Source organism: Homarus americanus, unplaced genomic scaffold (genome assembly GCF_018991925.1).
Source record: "Homarus americanus isolate GMGI-L3 unplaced genomic scaffold, GMGI_Hamer_2.0 scaffold37032, whole genome shotgun sequence".
Lineage (NCBI taxonomy): Eukaryota > Metazoa > Arthropoda > Malacostraca > Decapoda > Nephropidae > Homarus > Homarus americanus.
The window spans coordinates 9,780,709-9,800,644 of NW_024731852.1; the positions used below are offsets into that span (position 1 = coordinate 9,780,709).

The following is a 19,936-nucleotide window of genomic DNA, read 5'->3' on the forward strand; positions in this document are numbered from 1 at the left end:
CACTTGTATGCTCCACTTCACATTCATCTCTGGTAATTTGCTACATTTGATACGGAGGATAATTTTTTTCTTTGTCATTTATGGCATGTAATTTTGAAGTGTAAGCTTATTTTAGTTCTCTTTATTTGATTTAAAGTTTTCTCACTTTTCCTGATTTGCATTGCACTGTGTATGTTGGTAGTATGCATGTGGGAGTCTGGTGCACTGTCTGTGTTTCAGTCGCGTTCTTTCTGCGGATGACCTGACCTCGGGCTACTCTAGTGGTGAAGCAGATGCTGGTGACCTGATCTACGACCTTAGGCATGAACCTGCTCTTCATACTGAACTTGAGCCAATCCTAGAGCCAAAAAGGTCGACCAAGGTTCGACGTACTCAAAGTCTCTCGGCCTCAACCCTTAGTCTCCATCGCTCTCAAAGAGCTGGAGTGAGGAGGGGAGAATTGAGAGAGGGATTGAGATTAGGTAATGCAGGTCGTGGATCAGGACCAGTTGATGACCTGGGTGCCCCTACCTCTTACAGTAGCTCAGGTCACCCCGCTGCCCCCCATCATGGGTCAAGTTTCAAGCGATCACGACCTGGTGAGGTGAGTGATGGAAATACGGTTGAAAGTTATCTGTGTAAGTGTGTAAATGAGATGGTGTTTTTGTCCTGACAGTATCTTATGTTTATCGTCTTAAATTTTTGCCATAAAATGCACAAAATTTGTATACTGTATAAGTAATTTGATTATGCAACCATTTTCTGAATAATTGGAATACTGTACAGTACTTCAAACCTGTTGGAATATTATTTATTCATTTACCGGGTATTCATTTTTGTTGTCTTTTTCTTGTATATGAAATTTTATAGCTTGTAATTCCAAGCATTTTCAGAAGTTAAACCAGTTATCTGTACACTCTGTCTTCTTTCACATCTTCGAGGATCCTGATGAAGTAAAATCTTAAATTATATATGCACTTAATAAAAAATGAATATTCAAACGTGATGTATGTCATTAATTAGTTCTGCCCTCGGTTGTGGTCGGTGATTGGTCAAATGAGCCCAGTATTAATCTACCTAACAATTAGAAATGGAGCTTAGTCCTAAAGTCCCATTCCTAATTATTCAGCTGAGGCTGTTACGGCTTAGGCCTATTTGACCTGATGTGGTTATAGTCAGTTGGAACTTTAGTAGATATATATTATATTTGTAAACTGAGAAGCTACACGAAGTTAAGCTTTGTGGTACTTTCAATCGAATGGTTATACATAGAAATTAGTATGGATATGAGTTCTACCAAGGGTCAAAATAGTGTAATTGTAAATAGAACGTGAGGAGCATTGTTAGAGTGTATGTCACAGAGAGGTGCGAGTCTATTCAGAAGTGCAGAATTAAGGAGTGTTAATTAGAGATGAGAGAACCAGCTGCATAAAGATAACGGGCATGTTAGTGTGAAATGTGAAAGTATTGTACAGTATAAAACTAAGGTGCAAAATGAGGGATTCTTTTACTGAGAGATGTATAACAAGGTGCAGAGTAAGAGAATCTGTCTGTGGGAAAAAAGTGTAAATAAAACCAAAGAGAGGTGGAATGATAGCAAAGGTGCAAAGTTAAACATTTTTTAGTCTGACCCATATTGCATTATAAGTCAATAAATAAGTATTGTACAAAGAATATGTGTGTTGGAGGCACTTAATCCAATTTTTTTAAGTCGTAAGATATTTGATTCACAGAGATAGATACTGTACCACTTTATAAGCTTAGGATTGTATCATAATTTTAAGACACTGGCTCAGTCCTGGGTGTCAGACAAGAATACTAAAATGTTAAATGCCAATGGCTGTCTCAAAGGTAGTGGTCTCATTTATCATTCAGAAGCCTTGGGTGTGGTGAATACCATCATTTTCTAAGAAGACATCATGCTATTGATCATTATTAATGATGTGAGACTTTCTAATTTAATTTATATTTTAACTATTAATATTAACCATGACATTGCATGTCCATGAATTCTTGACTTGTACTAAAACTGTCTTAATTATTTCTAATTATTTTGTAAATCACTTTGAATCTAATATTCATGCTTTTCCTCCTTTGTTTTAATTAGTCACATAGCACCTCAAACTGTTCCTCTTGAAATATATTTCCAAAGGTGTAAATGTTGTTGTTGTTGTTGTTGTTGTTGTTGTTGTTGTTGTTTTTTTATACTCGGGGATTAGCCCACTCGGGCACAGGTCACTGACCCACATCGGGAATAATTATTCATAGTAAATAAAATTTATAAAAAGTAAAATAATAATGATAATAATAATAAAAACACTGTAGTAATTTTAATATAGAACTATAAAGAAATGAAAAAGAAATCAATTGTGAGAAATGCTATATGTATGTTGTGTTGTCAAGTAAGAGAAACATTTGAGACCTGCAATTATGTGTAAATGAGGGAGAAAGACAGATCAGCAACCTGGGACTTGGTCAAAAAAATTTTGATGCCATATAGCAGCAGGGTCTACCATGTTGCCTGATTACCGTATATACTCGTGTGTAGTTTGAGTTTTTAAAACCAAATTTTTAGGCAAAAAATTGGGGGTCGACCTCTACATGTGTAATAGTTTTGTTAGGTTGAACCCGAGCATGATGGGAAGGGCGAGGAGCAACTTTTAGCTTCAGACATGAAAAATATTTACCATTTACTGCCAGTAAACAATGGAAACATAAAATATGTACCAATTAGTAATGAAAAGTTGTGCAGTTCCTTCAGCAGATGAAGCTCACCAACTTACAATAGGCTAAATTACCTTACAACGTGCTTTCAGTAGTCTATGTTGAAGTTCTTAGCACAGGCTAACTTATATCATATTCGGCATCACAGTACTCATTGATCTACAATAAATACCGGTAATAAAAACCTTTTTGATATTTCACACTTAATATAATAACCGGTAATCCACTTCAACCTCCTATTGTTTACAACGATGCATGACGCACCACCAGCTGTTGCGTATCAGCTAGACGGTACACGTGTTTTTCGAATCGTTTTTAGTCAAAAACTGTTACATCACATGTATATTTGACCTTAACTGTGCCTGAATGAATATATTCTCGGAAATAAATAGTAGTTTTGCTGAAACATGATGTATTATGTAAAATAGGATAACATTCATGAAGAAAACAAAAGATTTTACCTAACCTTCTGGTGTTCAAGAGAAGTTACTCGTTTTTTTTAATAGTTTTCGGTTAAAATACTGTTATATTACAATGATATTCTATTCATACTGTGCTTGATATAATGTATTCACGGAAATGTAATATTTTTGCTGAAATGACGTACGTATTACAGTGGAAAGTGGGATAAAATCGTGACGAAAACAATGACTCGCTTTCTTTCGTTCAAAAGATGTTACCGTAATCGCTTTTCGAATGGTTTTCAGTTAAAAAAAACTGTTGTATTACAATAATATTCCCTCCTAATTGACTTGAATAAATACTTGACTGGAAATATACAGTATTTTTGTTGAAACTACCTGCGTTTCAGTGTAGTGTCGTAATAATAAATGGTAAACAAATTGCCTTCGGCACTCGGTGTTTCAGGCACGACAAGCCTCAGTTTATAGGACGTAGAGTGTTTTTACTGAAGGTTTTATTGTTCCAATACCCTCAAAAACTTGGGTCGACCTATAAACAAGGAATATCATAAATTAACGATTTCTTGGTAAAAAAATCAGGGTCGACCTATAAACAAGGGGGGATTATAGACGAGTATATACGGTATTCTATATTTTGTGGAAATTATATGATCAGGGATTACTTACTGTATACGGTAGGTGGAATGGATATACAGTATTGTAGAATGGTAAGTAAAAGAAGGCAAAATTAAATTTATTATTATTATTATTATTATTATTACTACTACAAGTGAGCTGAATTTTGTACATATCTCATAGACAAACAACCCTGTAATCACTGTAATGATAATTATGAAATAGTCAGTCATTGTGGAAGTTATGCTCTTTGTTTTTGTGCACATCAGTTATAGCATCAAAGTGTGTGACAAAAAATCCAAAAGAAATAGAACAAAATTAGGACACAATCCTTTATTGACATGCTTTGTGGAGCAGTTTAGGGAAGAAAGCATTTGTGTAGATGTTTCATTAAATATGGGAGTACCTGAAAAAAGGAAATTCTTAATTGTACTGTACCCCTGTATGTTACAGGAACAGAGATAGCCCTCAGGAAATTTTCTCTCTCCATAGTATGAATGGAAGTGTCTGAATGCTGTTAATAGTGTGTGTAGAAGTGATATATGAATGAGAGGGAATTGAATCATGCATGGGGCAATTTGTTTGAGGTAAATAGTAATAAAGGTGTTAATAACATAAAGTTAAATCACAGCAAAAAACACATAAATTTGTCACTGTTGAATATGAATGATGCTGTTATGTTAGCTGTGTCAGACAATTGTAAATAGTTTACTTTTTTCTCATTAATCATACCTCTCTTCTAGTTCTATATACACCTTCACTTCTATACATAAAAACCTCTTTTTTTTTATAATGATAATTTTCTACATCCTGCCAGTGAATGTAATGGGGCATAAAGTTACTCCTGTCTGTCCATCAGTATAAAATATTTTTATAGATTAATTTTTAAAAGGCCTTGCAGATCTTATCTTAGATGCCTCACCCCCTTAGGGAGATTCCCTCAGAGGAGGTGGCTATGACATATTGCTTGTGCCTACCTCTCCCTCACACTAAGTAAGGTGTAAACCTCAAGTAAGGTGTAAACCTCTAGCCCTTACACATGTTACATTACCTCTATACACCCTCTTAACCATCCTATCCTCTAACATCCATCTGTCACATCCATGCTTATTGGAGAGGTTATCTTCACCAAGTCCACCATTCTGCATTACACATCCTCATGCCCTCTCATTTACTCCAAGTATTCCACACACCCATGTATCTTCCCCTTCCATTCTGTGAACTCCAGATGCAGCCCTCAGGTAATTAGGTTCTTTATCTTGAGGTTTAGGGCATTCTGCTCTATTCCAAGCCCGTGCTTCATTGCCATATGTGAAGGTAGGAAAAATTTTATTATCCCTCAGTTCCATCTTTATCTCTAAGCTTACATGCCTTCTCTAATGATATGTTTTCACTCTCCAATTGTTTTCTGGTTTTTACTCTATTGTACTATTTTCACGTACAGTAATATCATTCCCATATACAATATTTGAATTTCTTAACCTCCTTCAGTATTTCAATCTTCACAATTTATACATTTGTGTTTGCTCTTTTTTGTGTTCCATATGGTTTTCAACATTCACTCCAACTCATTTTCTCAGGTACCAATAATTTGCCTTTCCATTTACTATACAGTATTGAAATTTTTTTTTTGTTGCACTCTGTCAAAGTCATTCATTACCCTTTACAATTCCTATTCAGAGTACAGTACAAAAAAGCACGTAATCGTCCATTCTTACTTTGATGATTCTACTCTTCACTCATCTTCACATTTTCCCTTCCCCCTAATTCTCAAACTAGATCTGTTTCTCGAGCTGATATCATTTCATCTATCAATGCAGATCTGTGCAGCATCTCCGAATGGGGAGGTAGAAACTTGCTTAAATTCAATATTAATAAAACTCAGTACAGTATTTACCAACTACACTTTCCAAATTAGATGATCTCCCACCAATCACATTTCAGGATGCAATCATTCTGCCAAACTCTAAAATAGATATGCTAGGCCTCACCATTTCCTCTAATTTCATGGAAGCCACACATCCACAACATTGCTAAAGCTGCCTCCTGAAAGCTAGAAATGCTGTACAGATGCCATAGCTACTTCACCCCTGAGCAGTTGCTTCGAGTTTATAAGGGATTCAATCGTCCTAACTTGGAGTACTGCTCTCATATCTGGGGTGGCTCTTCTGTCCAACAGTCTCCTCCTTTAGTTGATAATCTTTCTTCGCTGCAATGTTGCTTCACTCCACCTCTTTTTTACAGGTACTTTAACGGGCAATGTTCGGTGGATTTAGCATCTTGTGTACTGCCAGCAAGGCTGTGGGCTCGTAACACTCATCTTGCCCGCGGTGGCCACCGTTTCTCTGTGGATGTCGGTCTCACTAGAATAACCCGTTATAGTACATCTTTCTTTCCTCACACAGCCAAACTGTGGAATGCTCTGCCTTCTTCTGTGTTTCCATACTCAGAAAATCTGTCTCACTTCAAAAAGCTGGTTTTCTGGCATCTTTGTGGTGCAGATTAATATAATCTTTTTCTTTTCTATTTTTAATTTCGTTTTACCCTTATTTTTTTGCCCCCTAGATCTTGTTGTGGGTCAATGACCTATGCCCGGGTGGGCTATTCCCTGTGTATAAAAAAAAGAAAGGAAAAGCTAATGCCAGCCACTTCCTACCATCTAGTTTCAGCACCATTTTCCCATCACTCCATTCATATACAGTACAGTATATGTTGAACAACCATGTAAACATCACAGTCCTGCCTAAATCCCACTCACCCTCAGAGCTCTCTCTTAGACCTTCATTTACCAGTACAGTACTCCCTCACACTTTAATGTTCCTGTAGAAAACTTTAGTTGGACTGAGTATCTTTTCTCTTACTCCATAAATCATCATTTGCTCCCACAGTGGTTCACATCTTCTTTTCCCTCACTCTTAAGTGTCTTTTTTATACTCTGCATACATTCTCTCTCTTTTTCACATCAGTTACTCATATTACACCATATTGTTCCTCATCGTAGACTTCAATGTTTCGTTTCTGTAATAGATGATCCGTATTTAGTTTACTGCATGCATAATATTTGAAATAATGTTGAATTAAATCTTCCTTTGAACGTGCATAAAATTTACTTTGACTTTTTAGATAAATAAAATGATTCATAGCATGATATCTTTTTTGGAAGAACGAACATTAACTGACTCACATTGCATAGGGTTGTATTAAATGTGTATTATAAGTGAAAAAATAATATGAATGAATTGTTAAAATATATACAATACAGTATTCTAATTTTTTTATTATTCATTATGTGTATTTATTAAGTTTTAATCTATTGCATGATTTACAGTATATACTTACACATTATTGGTTAACTGAAAGACTAGTACAGTACATGGTTGCATAATCTGATGTAAGATAAAATTAAATTTTATTGTATAAAGTTTAAGTGTCATTTTTAGGTTAGTTGTGTGAAATATAAAATTCCCACGGTAGAATCATAAAAAAGATGGTGGTCTGTGTCTGGATGATCTGTGTGTTAAATACAGCTTCATGCTTTTTTGTCTTGTTGCCATGGTTATAATTTTAAGAACATTTTGTAGTGCAGTGGACTCTACTACTGTATATGCCATAGTTAAGTGCAGAGGGTTAGTGGGTATTTGACAATGAGGCAAATTGAGATAGATAGTAGCAATACCTGTATGCATATATAGTTTATAGTATACAGAAGTTACCCTGAGTGAAAAATATCATAGATAAATTGATGATGCAATTATAGAATTATACAGTAAAATCCTTGTGTGAGGCATAAAATTTCAGAGAATTCCAAAACCTGCAGTTAAAATTTCCATGCATCCCAGAAGGTTATCTTTAAACATCAGGAGGTTGTTACATGTGTGCAATTAGATAACTTTAGTATTGTGTCAGACCATTATAATAAAGGCAGCACAATAAAAATTTTAATTTTACAATTACTATACCTTACCTATAATTTCTGTTGTCTTTGGCCATATGGCTCAACTGTGCTAAACACTGACCTTTGACACTAGACTATTCCTCAACAACATAAGCTGACTTTTTCTACTATGTGAATCAACTCAGAATCACATGCTGTGGCTGTTGTTTTACCCGTACTATGCACACTACAGAGCATCTCATGTGATTAGTTGGTATCTTTTGCACTGGAATCTTGGTAAATCTACAACATTAATGTTCTTTCCATATCAGAAACTTATAGTTACACCAGATTTAGCATTTATCTGACAATTGTGGATGATACAGTAGATTGGCAGATACAGTATTCATGAGTCCACTGTTCTACTGTATCAGGCTACAGTATTATTTATGTTCATTATCATTATTCATTAGGTTCATAATTTATATTTTCATGCTTTTTTTAATAGCCATATTACCTGTGCTTATTGTTTTGGGTTCTTATAGGCATTTTACTTCTCCTGTGTCATGAGGTGGATAATGAAATTTTGTCATGACTCCTTGCTGCAGGAAAATTTAATCATCCCAGAGGGGAATCTTATTTGTGTAAATTCGGGCATCTGGTTATTTGTGTTTTATTGATAAGAAACTTTCCAAGTACAGTACTTTGGATTATTCTAAGGGCTTAGATGGTCAACACTGAGGTTGCAAAAAGTTAGTTTAAAAGAATATTAATCAACAGTGCATGAAAGAATTTTCTACTGGGCTGTATCATAATGACTCTGGACGATTCATCTATTCCTGCTATGCTCTGACAAGCGTGGCACACAGAGGTCGTGCCATATGGAAGTGTCCAAAACAGGGTTGGTCTTCTGTGCATGGGGTGCTGGTTGTAACACTGTAGAAAATTTCTGATAATGCTTGATGACATCAGCTTTAACACAGCTATTTCGCCAAATGCACCTTCTTTTTGGCATCCTTTGAAATTCATTGGCTTTTGCAGGCAATTCAATGAGTTTTCCTATTTTAAAGATAATATTATTGGGAGTTCATCATTTTTCTACTCTTGCAGCATATGGGTTATTAGCATTTTCTAATCTTACCTTAATCCTTTGCTTGATAACATATAGAGTTGAAGGTTTTGCAGTTGAGCCACATGTATTTGGAGAAAGTTTTTGAATTATCAATGTAGCAAAAATGTATTTCTGTAATAACCAATTGTGTTGACAGCTATAGTTTACTAATACCAAAAATATATGATAGACAAATATGTACAAATCAAATAATTTGTGTATGAGGCAATTTAATGTATTATGAGCATAACAGCTTGAAGTCTTAATGTTTTTCAACATTTCAGTTGTAGTATTATGTAATTTATTTATGTATCCAATTTGTGTACTCTTATGCAAATATATGCTCTTTTAATATACAGTATGTACATCTTCCTGTACAGTATTACACACACATTTCCCAATCATTCATTATCATTTATTTATTCTTACTGCTATAGAAGATTTGTTCTTTTATGGTTCTCCCTTTCCACAACAAAGCCCCAAATCTAATACACCTGTTGCTTCATACAAACGAACATCATGCTTTAAGGGTACAATACATACAGTACTGTATATATAAATGTATATATAATTTACTGTTACTGCATATAAACTAATCATATTGGATATATATTAAAATACTTTGAAGGGACAGTTGGACTGTAGAGTACAGTACATACCTTGCCTTAGATTTAAACTTTGTATTGCAATTTTTCCAAGAGAACAGTGGAGTACATTTTATGCTCATTATTTAAACAATAATTTAACCAAAAGAATACCAGAGTATATATTCTGCTTTCATCAGATCTCAGCCTACGCTACACTTCCAAGAGCCGCCAGCAAAAGGACAGTCGCGAAAAAGAGGCAAGTCTGAGATTCGTCCCAGACCAAAATCAATGGTGAGGTTATATTAAGTGTGACACATGTATGCATTCACATTGTACCTCATGTTTCTTAAGATGTTAGTATCAACACAATAATCTTGATTTCTTTGTTCTAACACTTCAAATCCTGGAAGCAGATTCGTTTTAGTTCCTGCAATGTGGCCTGAATTTAGAACTTCTGTTTGCATCCAGAGGCCTTGATTCACATTGTCATGGTTTTGGGGTGGTTCGGTAGTGGTAGGAGTGGATTATATTATATAAAGATAATATTATGTCGTATTTCTTATTTCTTACCGTAGAGTTCGATACCTTCACACTGGTTACTTACAGGAGATTATGGCGTATCTACGTAGAAGTTCACTCCACCACTCGACATTCCATGATTTATACTTGATAAATGATGATTTAATGAATTCATTTAATTTTCAACATCCATCTAAGTTATTGGTTATACTATGTCATAACCAATCAGTCATTACCTCTAGTAATAATAAGATAGGATCACAGATACGGGCAGATAATTGCACTTACATTTATTTGTCAAGCTTCCATACAATGATTTACAATTTGCATGGATATATGATTCACTCACGTTCACGCTGTAATAAAATTAATCTTCTAAAAGAGAATTTTAACTTGGGGACACATGTGATTACTCCACTATGGGTATAACTTAACAGAGCCTTAATTCTTCAAGTGATACATTTACTGCCAGCCTGGATTGCTTTTGTTGCAACCAGGCTTCCGCACAAGGACTTCTTTCCACGGGCCACAGCAACAAAAAGTACTCTTGGGTTACCACACATGGTGTCGTGCAGGAGAACTCTGTAAGCGTGACTTGAATTAACCATTTAGGTGCAATAGACCAGCCTGGATTGCTTTTGTCGCAACCAGGCTTCCACACGTGATATTTCCACGGGGATAACAACCTAGGTTAACACGCTTAGTCTCGTGTCGACCTTCCACGGCCATAACAACAAAAGGTACTCTTGGTGTACCACACATAGTCTCGCGTCACTGAGTCACGGTAGACGGTTGTCGCGGCAAGGAGAACTGGTAAGCGTGACTTGAATTAACCATTTAGGTGCAATAGACCAGCCTGGATTGCTTTTGTCGCAACCAGGCTTCCACACGTGATATTTCCACGGGGATAACAAACCTAGGTTAACACACTTAGTCTCGTGTCGACGACGGTTCACAGGACGGAGTGGCGGTGGAGGACTCTGTGTGGTGTGGTGTCCCGCCCCCTTTCAGGAGGGAGAGGATGGAGACGACGTCTTAACTAACCCATGGCTCAGGGGGTACTACTTAAAATGAGGTTTTTGGGTGTGAAGCGATGAACAGTACAACACTGTTTCACTGCCCACCCCCCCTAAAGGCTGGCTGACATACACTAATTGAAAAATACATGTCCCAGTTATGCCTCGCCAGGCGTCTTATCTCTGGTAAAACAAGCTTTGGAGTTGGTTGCGTGGGTAAGCCTAACGCAACCCATGACACACATACTGTACAGTATTGTGAGCTCATCATTTCCACAATACATCTCCATCTCTGCCTTCTTTGACAGAGCTGTAGTTCTCTCTCCATATATTACTTCAGGTGCAAGTTATCCTCTTTCCCAGGACCACTGGTTTGGGAATAAGTAACATGACCATTTACTATACAGTACACCCACCTCTTGTGTTACGCGGGGGTTACGCTCTTGAAAACCACCGCTTAATTTAAAAATGCTTAAATTAAACATAATTTTCCCATAAGAATACATGTAAATGGTACAGGTTAGGGGAACCATTATAGGGTACGAACAGTGCTCTCACTTAAACCAAGCGCACGACCAACCTCTGACGCACGCTCTCCTCTCTGAAGGCGGGTAATCACATTTAATTTCACGTCCATTGTGATTGTTTTTCGTGCCTTTTTAGCTTTAGACACCCCAGAGTAGGCAAATGAACGTTTTCCAGACATGCTCAATGGGGGAAAACAGCGTTTAACACTAAAAACACACAATGTAAATGAAAACACAGAAAAAGTAGTGCTGGTGTGAACTGAGAAAGTGATACACGGGAAGCTTGTTGGACGTCGTCACACTTGTTGTACAGAATACTTCATTGTCATCATTATCTTCATCGTTAGTAGTAATAATCTTTATTATTACGTTATTATAATAATTATTATTATTAATAATAATATTAAAATCGTTGATGTTGATATGACTGCGACTTCATAGTTTAAGCACCTCACCAGGCATCACATGCGACTCTACTGCCAGGCGACCAGGTGAATACATGCGGCAAATTTAAACTGTCTTGAGCGCATTATTTCCAAAATAGGTGCGCTTAAATTAGCTTTTGGTATTAATTGAACAATCGCGTTATTCCAAAAACGCTTAAATCAAACGCACGTATAACGTGAGTTACCTGTATCGGTAAATATTTAATATAACCATTACTAGGTATACATTTAGCATTTGTGCTTGTAGCTTGTACTTCAATTACACTCATGCTTTATAAAATGATTACAGTAGTTACCTGCATTATGTAATAGGATAGAATTGCATTAAAAATGGAACAGTTATAAAAATATCATCTTACCTGTAAGATAGCTATTTTTCTTTCCAGTTAACATTAATATCTTAAGCTAAATGTCAACCATCATATACCACTTACTGTATACAGTATGCCATTCCACTGTCGGCTAACCCATGAAAGCAAGGAGAATGGCTGAAACAGTGATAATGATGACACTACCTGCAATGTAAATGTACTTTTAGATTCAGATATCATATGCCAAGAGGGATTCATATTTGTCACAGAGTTTAGCTAAATGTACACTCAATAAAATAAGTATTGAACACCCCAAGATTGATGGAATAGAAAATGAACGATAAAAACTAACTGACACTGGTACCCACAGGAATATTTTTACAGTTTTCACACGGTTTCATATTGTTACGCATGGCAGGGTGGTTGGTACTTTTTTTTTTTTGACTGTGCATGGGATCTTGAGATATACAGTATGTGTAATAATCATCAAGATACAAAAATTTCCATGATTCTTATATTTTCTGTTTGGTTATTCACTTCAGATTAATGCAGCAGATGTGACTCGTGGTGCTGAATGGGCACGAGCTCAACGAGTTGGATCTACTATGTCACTGAATACTGAGCTAGAGTTATCAGAGTCATCTTCACACTCTTCTTTAGCCTCTATTGCCTCTACTTCTCAAGGACAGCATTCAGTTCGACCAAAGACTCGAACAGGCTCCGTGCGTAGGGCAAGAGTCAACTCCCAGGGTAGAAAAGGAACAGGGTCATTGTCAAGATCTTCGTCCCGTTCTCAAACAAATGTTGTCAAAAGAGGCTCACTGGAGGCTGCTTCTGAATCAGAATAATGATTGATGCTAGATAATTTAAAGGTCACAATTGTTAATGTGATTATTGTCTGTTAAATGGTGTTATGGACTGTGATTTAGAAGCTTATGGAGATAATATGCAGATCTGTGCAAACATTCTTACATGCCAGATTTTGCAGGTGATATGAAACAGGAATATTTTTTGTTATTCCTTTTCCTTAGGAAAAGTGTAATGATTTAGTTCTAGAGGTACTTTGAATTACATTTTACTTTGCAAAGTATGACTGTAATTGCACTGTATATTTTATACAAGATTTATTACATATGGATAAAACAAGTCTAATATAGGTGTTTCATCAACTTGTTTCATCCTGATAACCAAAACAGTGGTTCATAAGGAAGACTATAATTACTCTGCAATCGTAAGTTGAGAATGATAAAGCATTACACGGTTTAAATTTTATATTTCTTTAATATTTGTGCCTCTCATCCATTTTTACCAATTGCCTAACTGACACTGTCAGTTATAGGGGCACACCTTACTCACAGTTTCTAAATGTTTTATCCATTCCTATCCTCGGCGCTTGACCATTAAGCACCTTGTATCATGCTAAGTTGATCAGTGTCCGCACAAAATAGAATCTTGCTCTTGTACACTTCTTGCTTGATGTATCACCCTGAGAGGATTTGTGGTCTTCCTTCTCGTTGGACAGTGTTCATCTTCAATGCATGTAAATTTTACAATACATACACACATACATGTATAGATGATTTTTTTATTGATATTTTTTTCATGAGAAGCTAGAGATTAAACTGTCTTGTAAAGATATAAAAGCTTCCATACATATTACTCTAAGGTCCTTTGTGTTGAATCTATTTAAGGTATGACAGTTCCTTGTGCAGGACTTGATGTGTGAGTCAAACTCATCTTGAAAAGTCACCTTGTATTTATTTAATATTTCTAAATGCATATATCAAATACTGTATGGAGAGTTTTACTTAAAAGTTGATTCACAGTTTTGTTAAGAGCTGTTTTTGCACATTGGAAGTTTTGCTTTGCATTATTTATAACCTTTTTGCATATCAAAAAGAAAGACTGTTGATAATTTAGGTGCATTTGTATATATGATATTGTTACAGCACCATCAGAGAAAATATTCATCATATATCTAATTCATTAATAAGGAGATTCTTAGATTTATTAAAAACAGGAAGTAATAGTAAGTAATCATCGGTGATGACAGGCAGTGTTAAACATTATGCCAGTGTTCATGTGTACATAGGATTGCTAGTATTGTTTTCAGGAACACTTTTTGGAGGCTTCAAGGTGATTGATATGCATGGTAATAGCAAAACTACTACACAGAGATGTCTGGACAAGTCACTCATTAGTGTATTGGTGTAGTGATGTAGTTGTCCTAATACCCTGCTCATCTAGGCTTGGCAGATCAAATTCCCAAGTTTTTCTTGGTTCAGTCTAATCTTATTTAATCAAAATTATTTTGTTTTTAGGTAATATACAGATCATTACACAATTAAAAAGGAAGAGTACTGAGTCTGGACCAAGGAAAGCTTGATGCTTGAAAATATAGAGTATTCTCTACCTCGATTGAGCAGCATTTTAATTATTTAAGTAGCTTCACAGTAGAAGTTGTTTAGAATACAGTTTTCACAACTTCTTATTTGATTTTGATGTAATTAATGCAAAATAGCTCAAAACCATGACATCAACCATTGATCTCTTAAAAACAGTTTTGCTGTGCAATTGCAAAAACAGAAATAACAACGCAAAATTAAGATGGCCACTTTGGAGCTTTAAGGGTTTATGTGCCATTGCTATCTCTGTCATTATGAAGGAGAGGTGTTAATCTAGCCTCTTATAGCAAAGAAATACTCTTCAAGTTTCCATTTATAATATGTATATTATATAATAATGTTGTGAAGTCCAATTTTTTTATTATGGGAATATCCAGTCCCTTCATAGTTGTAAAGAATATATTGTAACCTCATTTATGTTATCGGTATGATTGTTTTAACGTAAATAAAGAATGAAAGACGATGCATTTATCCCATACCTTGCACTCTCTGTAAAATACATTTTACATGGGATTTTTCTTCTGTGTAAGGCAGACATTTTATTCGGATAAAAATTATATTCTGTTAATGTGCTCTTAGATAGTTTAAGACCATGTAATATTGCATATTACTTTTATTTTTTTATTTTTATTTATTTTTTTTTATTTTTTTATTTTTTTAAGTGGATAGAGAGAATATGTTTAAATTTGTGTATTTGGTAAGATATCTTGTTATCTTGGCAGTAATGATTAAAAATTAGTACCATATAGTGTCATTCCACTTTTAACGAGAATAGAGTAAATTGTATCAAATGATTCTGCATACTTTATGTAGTCACATTTTTTTGTACCCCTTTTTATATATAGTAAACCCCTGGATAACTCGGCATTTGATAATTTGGAATTTTATATAACTTGACTGATATACTCTCAGAGTTTATTTAAAAATACCTCGGGGAAAACAGGTTACATAAAATAATCCCGGAATTATTATTGACCCTTTATTCAAGATTCGCATTCAAAATTCAGCTATCCACGAGGCTGTTAGAAATTTTTTGACTAACCACTGGCAGATGAGCATCTGCACACATTCTGTGGTTAGTCAGTGCTCCTGTGTGTGTCGCACCTTCTCTCTCTCTCCACCCAGTACATGGATGTGTATAAGGTGCTATACATTGCACCATACAGTATATAGGACACCAGAATTAATATTCAGCACCCCCTGGTAAAATTTGGTTCCTGCGGTACTGACCCAGTGACACCCAACATCCTCCCCCATTCATGTTAGGCCTTTCTTTGTATGCAGAATATCTCCACTTTTAAAATAATAAAAAAATAATAATAATAATTAACGGTTTAATGAAAAAGTTCTGCAGCCCGAAGGCTGAAAATATACATTGGACATAAATGACTTATTATATACATTGGTGGTTTAACAAAAGCCTTCATTAGAGAAAAGTAAAGGAACATACAGATTAATGTTTACAGTGGAGGTCACGCTAATCATGTGCGCTGAGGTGTTGAACAGCAGACACGTAGTGTAGTAACTCCCTCACAGATGGTGTCACAGGACCTCACTCACTCAACTGAGTGAGGTGTCCCAGGCCTCCCTATCGTGGACGGATTAACACATAGTTGGTGGTGCCGAGTCTCACGGGCAGTTATCACTGGGTACCTGGGACCTCGCTGTGTGAAGGTTAGCTTGGGTACGACTCACCTGTTACTGTTGAGTTGTGTCATAGACTTTATTTAATCTACAGTGCAATTCCTTTTATTAAAATTCCAACTATCTGAGTCTTCTGGGTATGTGAACTTTGTCCCCTTTGATTCTGTTCAGTAAAAATTCAAATTTAGTCCAACATTCCGAACACAACTGAAGTCATTTATGACACCGATAGCGCTATACCAGTAACTGCTTTTTCAACAAATTGCTTTTATAAACGGTAAAATTGATACATAGCATATACTAAAATACAATAGCACATTTTATGTACAAAAAATAGCTCCCTCCACACTCAAACCATTATCGAAGCAATGCCACAGTTCAGCCAGGCAGTCAACCAGCTGACAGAGACGTGTGTGTGTGTATGTGTGTGCCATGACGTTACATTGGAGTTAGGGAGGCGGGTAAGTCTGCCACACAATGCAGCTCACTGCTTCCACTTACTTTTGCCTCTCACAGACACCTATGCGCTTCATTTTTCTTATTTTATAGTTTTATATTTTAATTTCTTTACAGTATTTCTAAATCACATTAGAGTATTTTAATTTTTATTCTTTTCCTCTATTAAAGAAACCAGTTTTCCGAGGATGGATGATAATATCCTGAGTGATATAAGTTACTTGCTTTTCACATACAGACTTGAATTATACGTAGAGAAAAACAATTATTTTTGTTTGAACTTATTCTTTATTTTTTTAAGTGACCAAATTACAGTGGTACTGTATACAGAAGTGCTGCACCATTTAATGTTTCCGTAGCATCCCCCCTCCACCACCTGCCTCACTTACCATGCCTCTGTCACCTACTACGATACTTTATTCTTCACCTGCAGTGCTGGTAAGTGTTACTTTTTGAAAATTAGTTATTACATGTACACATCTATGGGTCAATATTGTTTTATTGTTGTATTATTGTGGGGGGGAAGTGCCCTGAAAATTCGGAATTTGGGATAATTCGGCAATACCAGAGCCCCTCATAGGGGCCGAATTATCAAGGGTTTACTATCCCCCAAAAGATTATCATCTGTTCTATGATGCCACCATGCACATTACAGTCCCATGCTTTGTTTCAATGTGGTTGCATCTGTCCCTGCTCATGTAACAAATGTTATTGTTATTAATTGTTGCATAACCTTGTGATAGCTGTTATACTTTGTATTATTGGTGAGAGGAAAATATTACAATTCAGATTTTGCTCTTGTTTTGGTGACTGAAATGATCAGTGACAGTAACTTTGTAACTTTGAAAATAACTAGCAAGCGTCCTACTGCTGACTCCCGCCTCTGGGAAGGCAAGGCTTCAAGGAAGGCTGTGTCTCTGGAGATAAAGTTATACATTGTTTAGCAATAGGCTTGTTATTATTAATGTGGCGAGTGTTGTTATATTTTTTATTTTTTATTTATTTAATATGTGTAAGATAGCATTTCTGTGATACATGTTTGCATTGGCCAGGTCAGGAACATATCCCATTGAAACCCATGTTAAAAGCCTTTCAATTTACTTAGGGTTATCAGGAACACAACCCTATCATAAATAGCGACTTGACCACTTATTACAATACTGTATAAAGCTTGCCCAGTACAGCTTTACAGTATTTAACCACATCATCTCACTAGGTCCTATCATTTAACATTATTTTCTAATAATACTTTTAACAGGGAGGTACTACTGCCTGGGAAAATATTGGAAGCATAATGTGTTGTCAAATGGTAGACCTTTCTGCCATGTGGCAACACAAAAATTTTGGCCAAATCCCAGGTTGCTGATCTGACTTTCTGCCCCATTTACACACAATTACAGGGTCTCAATTGTTTCTCTTACTTTGACAACACAACATACATAATGTATATCGTTTCTCACTTTTGATTTCTTTTTTTGTTTTTGTATGTATTTGTTATTATTTTTATTGTTATTAATTTTTATTAATTATTATAATAATAATAGTTATTATTATTACTACTACTACTACTACTACTACTACTACTACTACTACTACTACTACTACTACTACTACTACTACTACTACTACTACTACTACTACTACTACTACTACTACTACTACTACTACTACCTTAATATTAACCTATCCTAATACATAAGCAACTATCCTATCTGTGTTAAATTAGTTGAGCCGCAGATCGATGCGGCATTCGGTGACTGTAGCCTCATAGTCGATATCTGCAGCAGTTGACGGAGTAGGGGCAGAAGCTCTCGTTCCCCTGAGGCAGAGCAAAGCCGACCGAAGGAGAGAGAAGGACAGTCGACATCTCATCCAGGCTGTGACATAACTTCTGGGCTGCTGCTTCTGTTCGGAGATCAGCTCCGCGAGTCTGGCGTAGAAACATCTTGCGCTTGGGCCCATCCCACCAGAGGTTGTGAACACTAGCGGAGTGAAGCTGCCTTGATCGACATTTTGAATTCTCTCCCCATATGCCCTTCTCTTGTCGTTCTCGTTCCTCCTATGTGCAGCATCGAGAGCTAGGTTACGGTGACAAACGGCCATGGGATCAAAAATCCTGATGTCGAAGAAGGCTCGCTGTCCCCGCGTCCAGAATCCTCGAGCACTGACGTCCACACGGGCTTCGTTAGATGTGTTTGAAGTCCTGTGTTGGAGGATCTCGCCATCCAGTGGAAGGAGGGTCGGTTCTACCATGACGTCCCGGCAGGTTTCCTTCAACATATTTGCTGTGAGATCCCTTACCTCGTCATGCCTCATGCATATGAAGCCCCCCTTCTTGCAAACCATGGCGTGATCGCCATCATAGGAATAGCCACACACGCATTGGGAGGGCAAACCATCTACTGGCCAACCGTACCTTAGAGCAATGGCATCTGTAAATTCTTGTTTGTTAAGGCTGAAACCATTTGCCCTTATCGGTAACGTAGTTAACCAGTTCGAGGCGCCCACCTCCTGCGCTATAGCTACTTTTTTTGTCAAATTTTCTGGAACCTGCAGCAATAGTTGCTGCAACATGTCATTTTGGCAGTGCTGCCGATCTGTTGTAATGGATCTACGGATCTTATTAACTTCGCTGGTGTCCACTTCCCCTGTTGCATTCTGGGCTATTATGTGGTCAGTGAGGGCTGCCGTGAGCTTAAGTGAATTTTGATGTTCAGAGTCAGCAATCTCCTCTGGATTAGTTAGTCCCATCCCTCCCAGTCTTGGTGGAAGTGCAAGAAGTGTTCTTTCTACTGGGGTTAAGTCGTGGTGTTTCACTAGTTTGGGAATGAACTTGACACTGATTGCTTCTTCCAAAGGGTGGAGGAGGGGTCGGATCTCAGGGATGGTACGCATCAGGTAGTTCCAACGATGCTTGACTCCATGTGTGAATGCTGCAAAGGCCGCATGTGGCTCTGTGTTAGCAATCTCCGATAGAGCATGGATTTCGCTAACCCACTCGTTCACCTTTCCCCCTACGTACTGGGTCTTGAAGTCCGTAGTGCCAATTACTGCGCCTAGATGTCTTTGGCCGTCCTTAGTTATTTTGACCTCACTTTCGCCGAAAACCTCCACAGCCCGATCATAATGATCTGGCTTCACGATGAGGAAGGATTTGCTGGCGTTTGGGTGGTACCCTATTTGTGGACCTCGCGATGTTACCAGGTCCCACCACTTTTTGATGTCCTCCACTTTTCCTGCTCCTGTGAGGTCATCAGCATATGCCACTTGTTTGACCCCAGTTGTTTCATACTTTATTTC

General features: G+C 36.8%; 1 protein-coding gene across 4 annotated transcripts in view; it reads left to right on the forward strand.

Annotated features, from left to right (window-relative positions):
* Window positions 1-14,999, forward strand: part of LOC121868046 — a 41,554-nt gene extending 26,555 nt beyond the window's left edge. For 2 of the 4 annotated variants that reach the window (XM_042368307.1, XM_042368308.1), the window contains exons 7-9: window positions 220-583; window positions 9,510-9,603; window positions 12,674-12,812. In XM_042368307.1, coding sequence (XP_042224241.1) covers window positions 220-583; window positions 9,510-9,578 — 433 coding nt within the window. In that variant the 3' untranslated portion in view covers window positions 9,579-9,603; window positions 12,674-12,812. Of the gene's footprint in view, window positions 1-219; window positions 584-9,509; window positions 9,604-12,673 lie in introns of all 4 variants that reach the window. The other 2 variants (XM_042368310.1, XM_042368309.1) reach the window with 2 other exon arrangements.
* The last annotated feature ends 4,937 nt before the right edge of the window (window positions 15,000-19,936 follow it).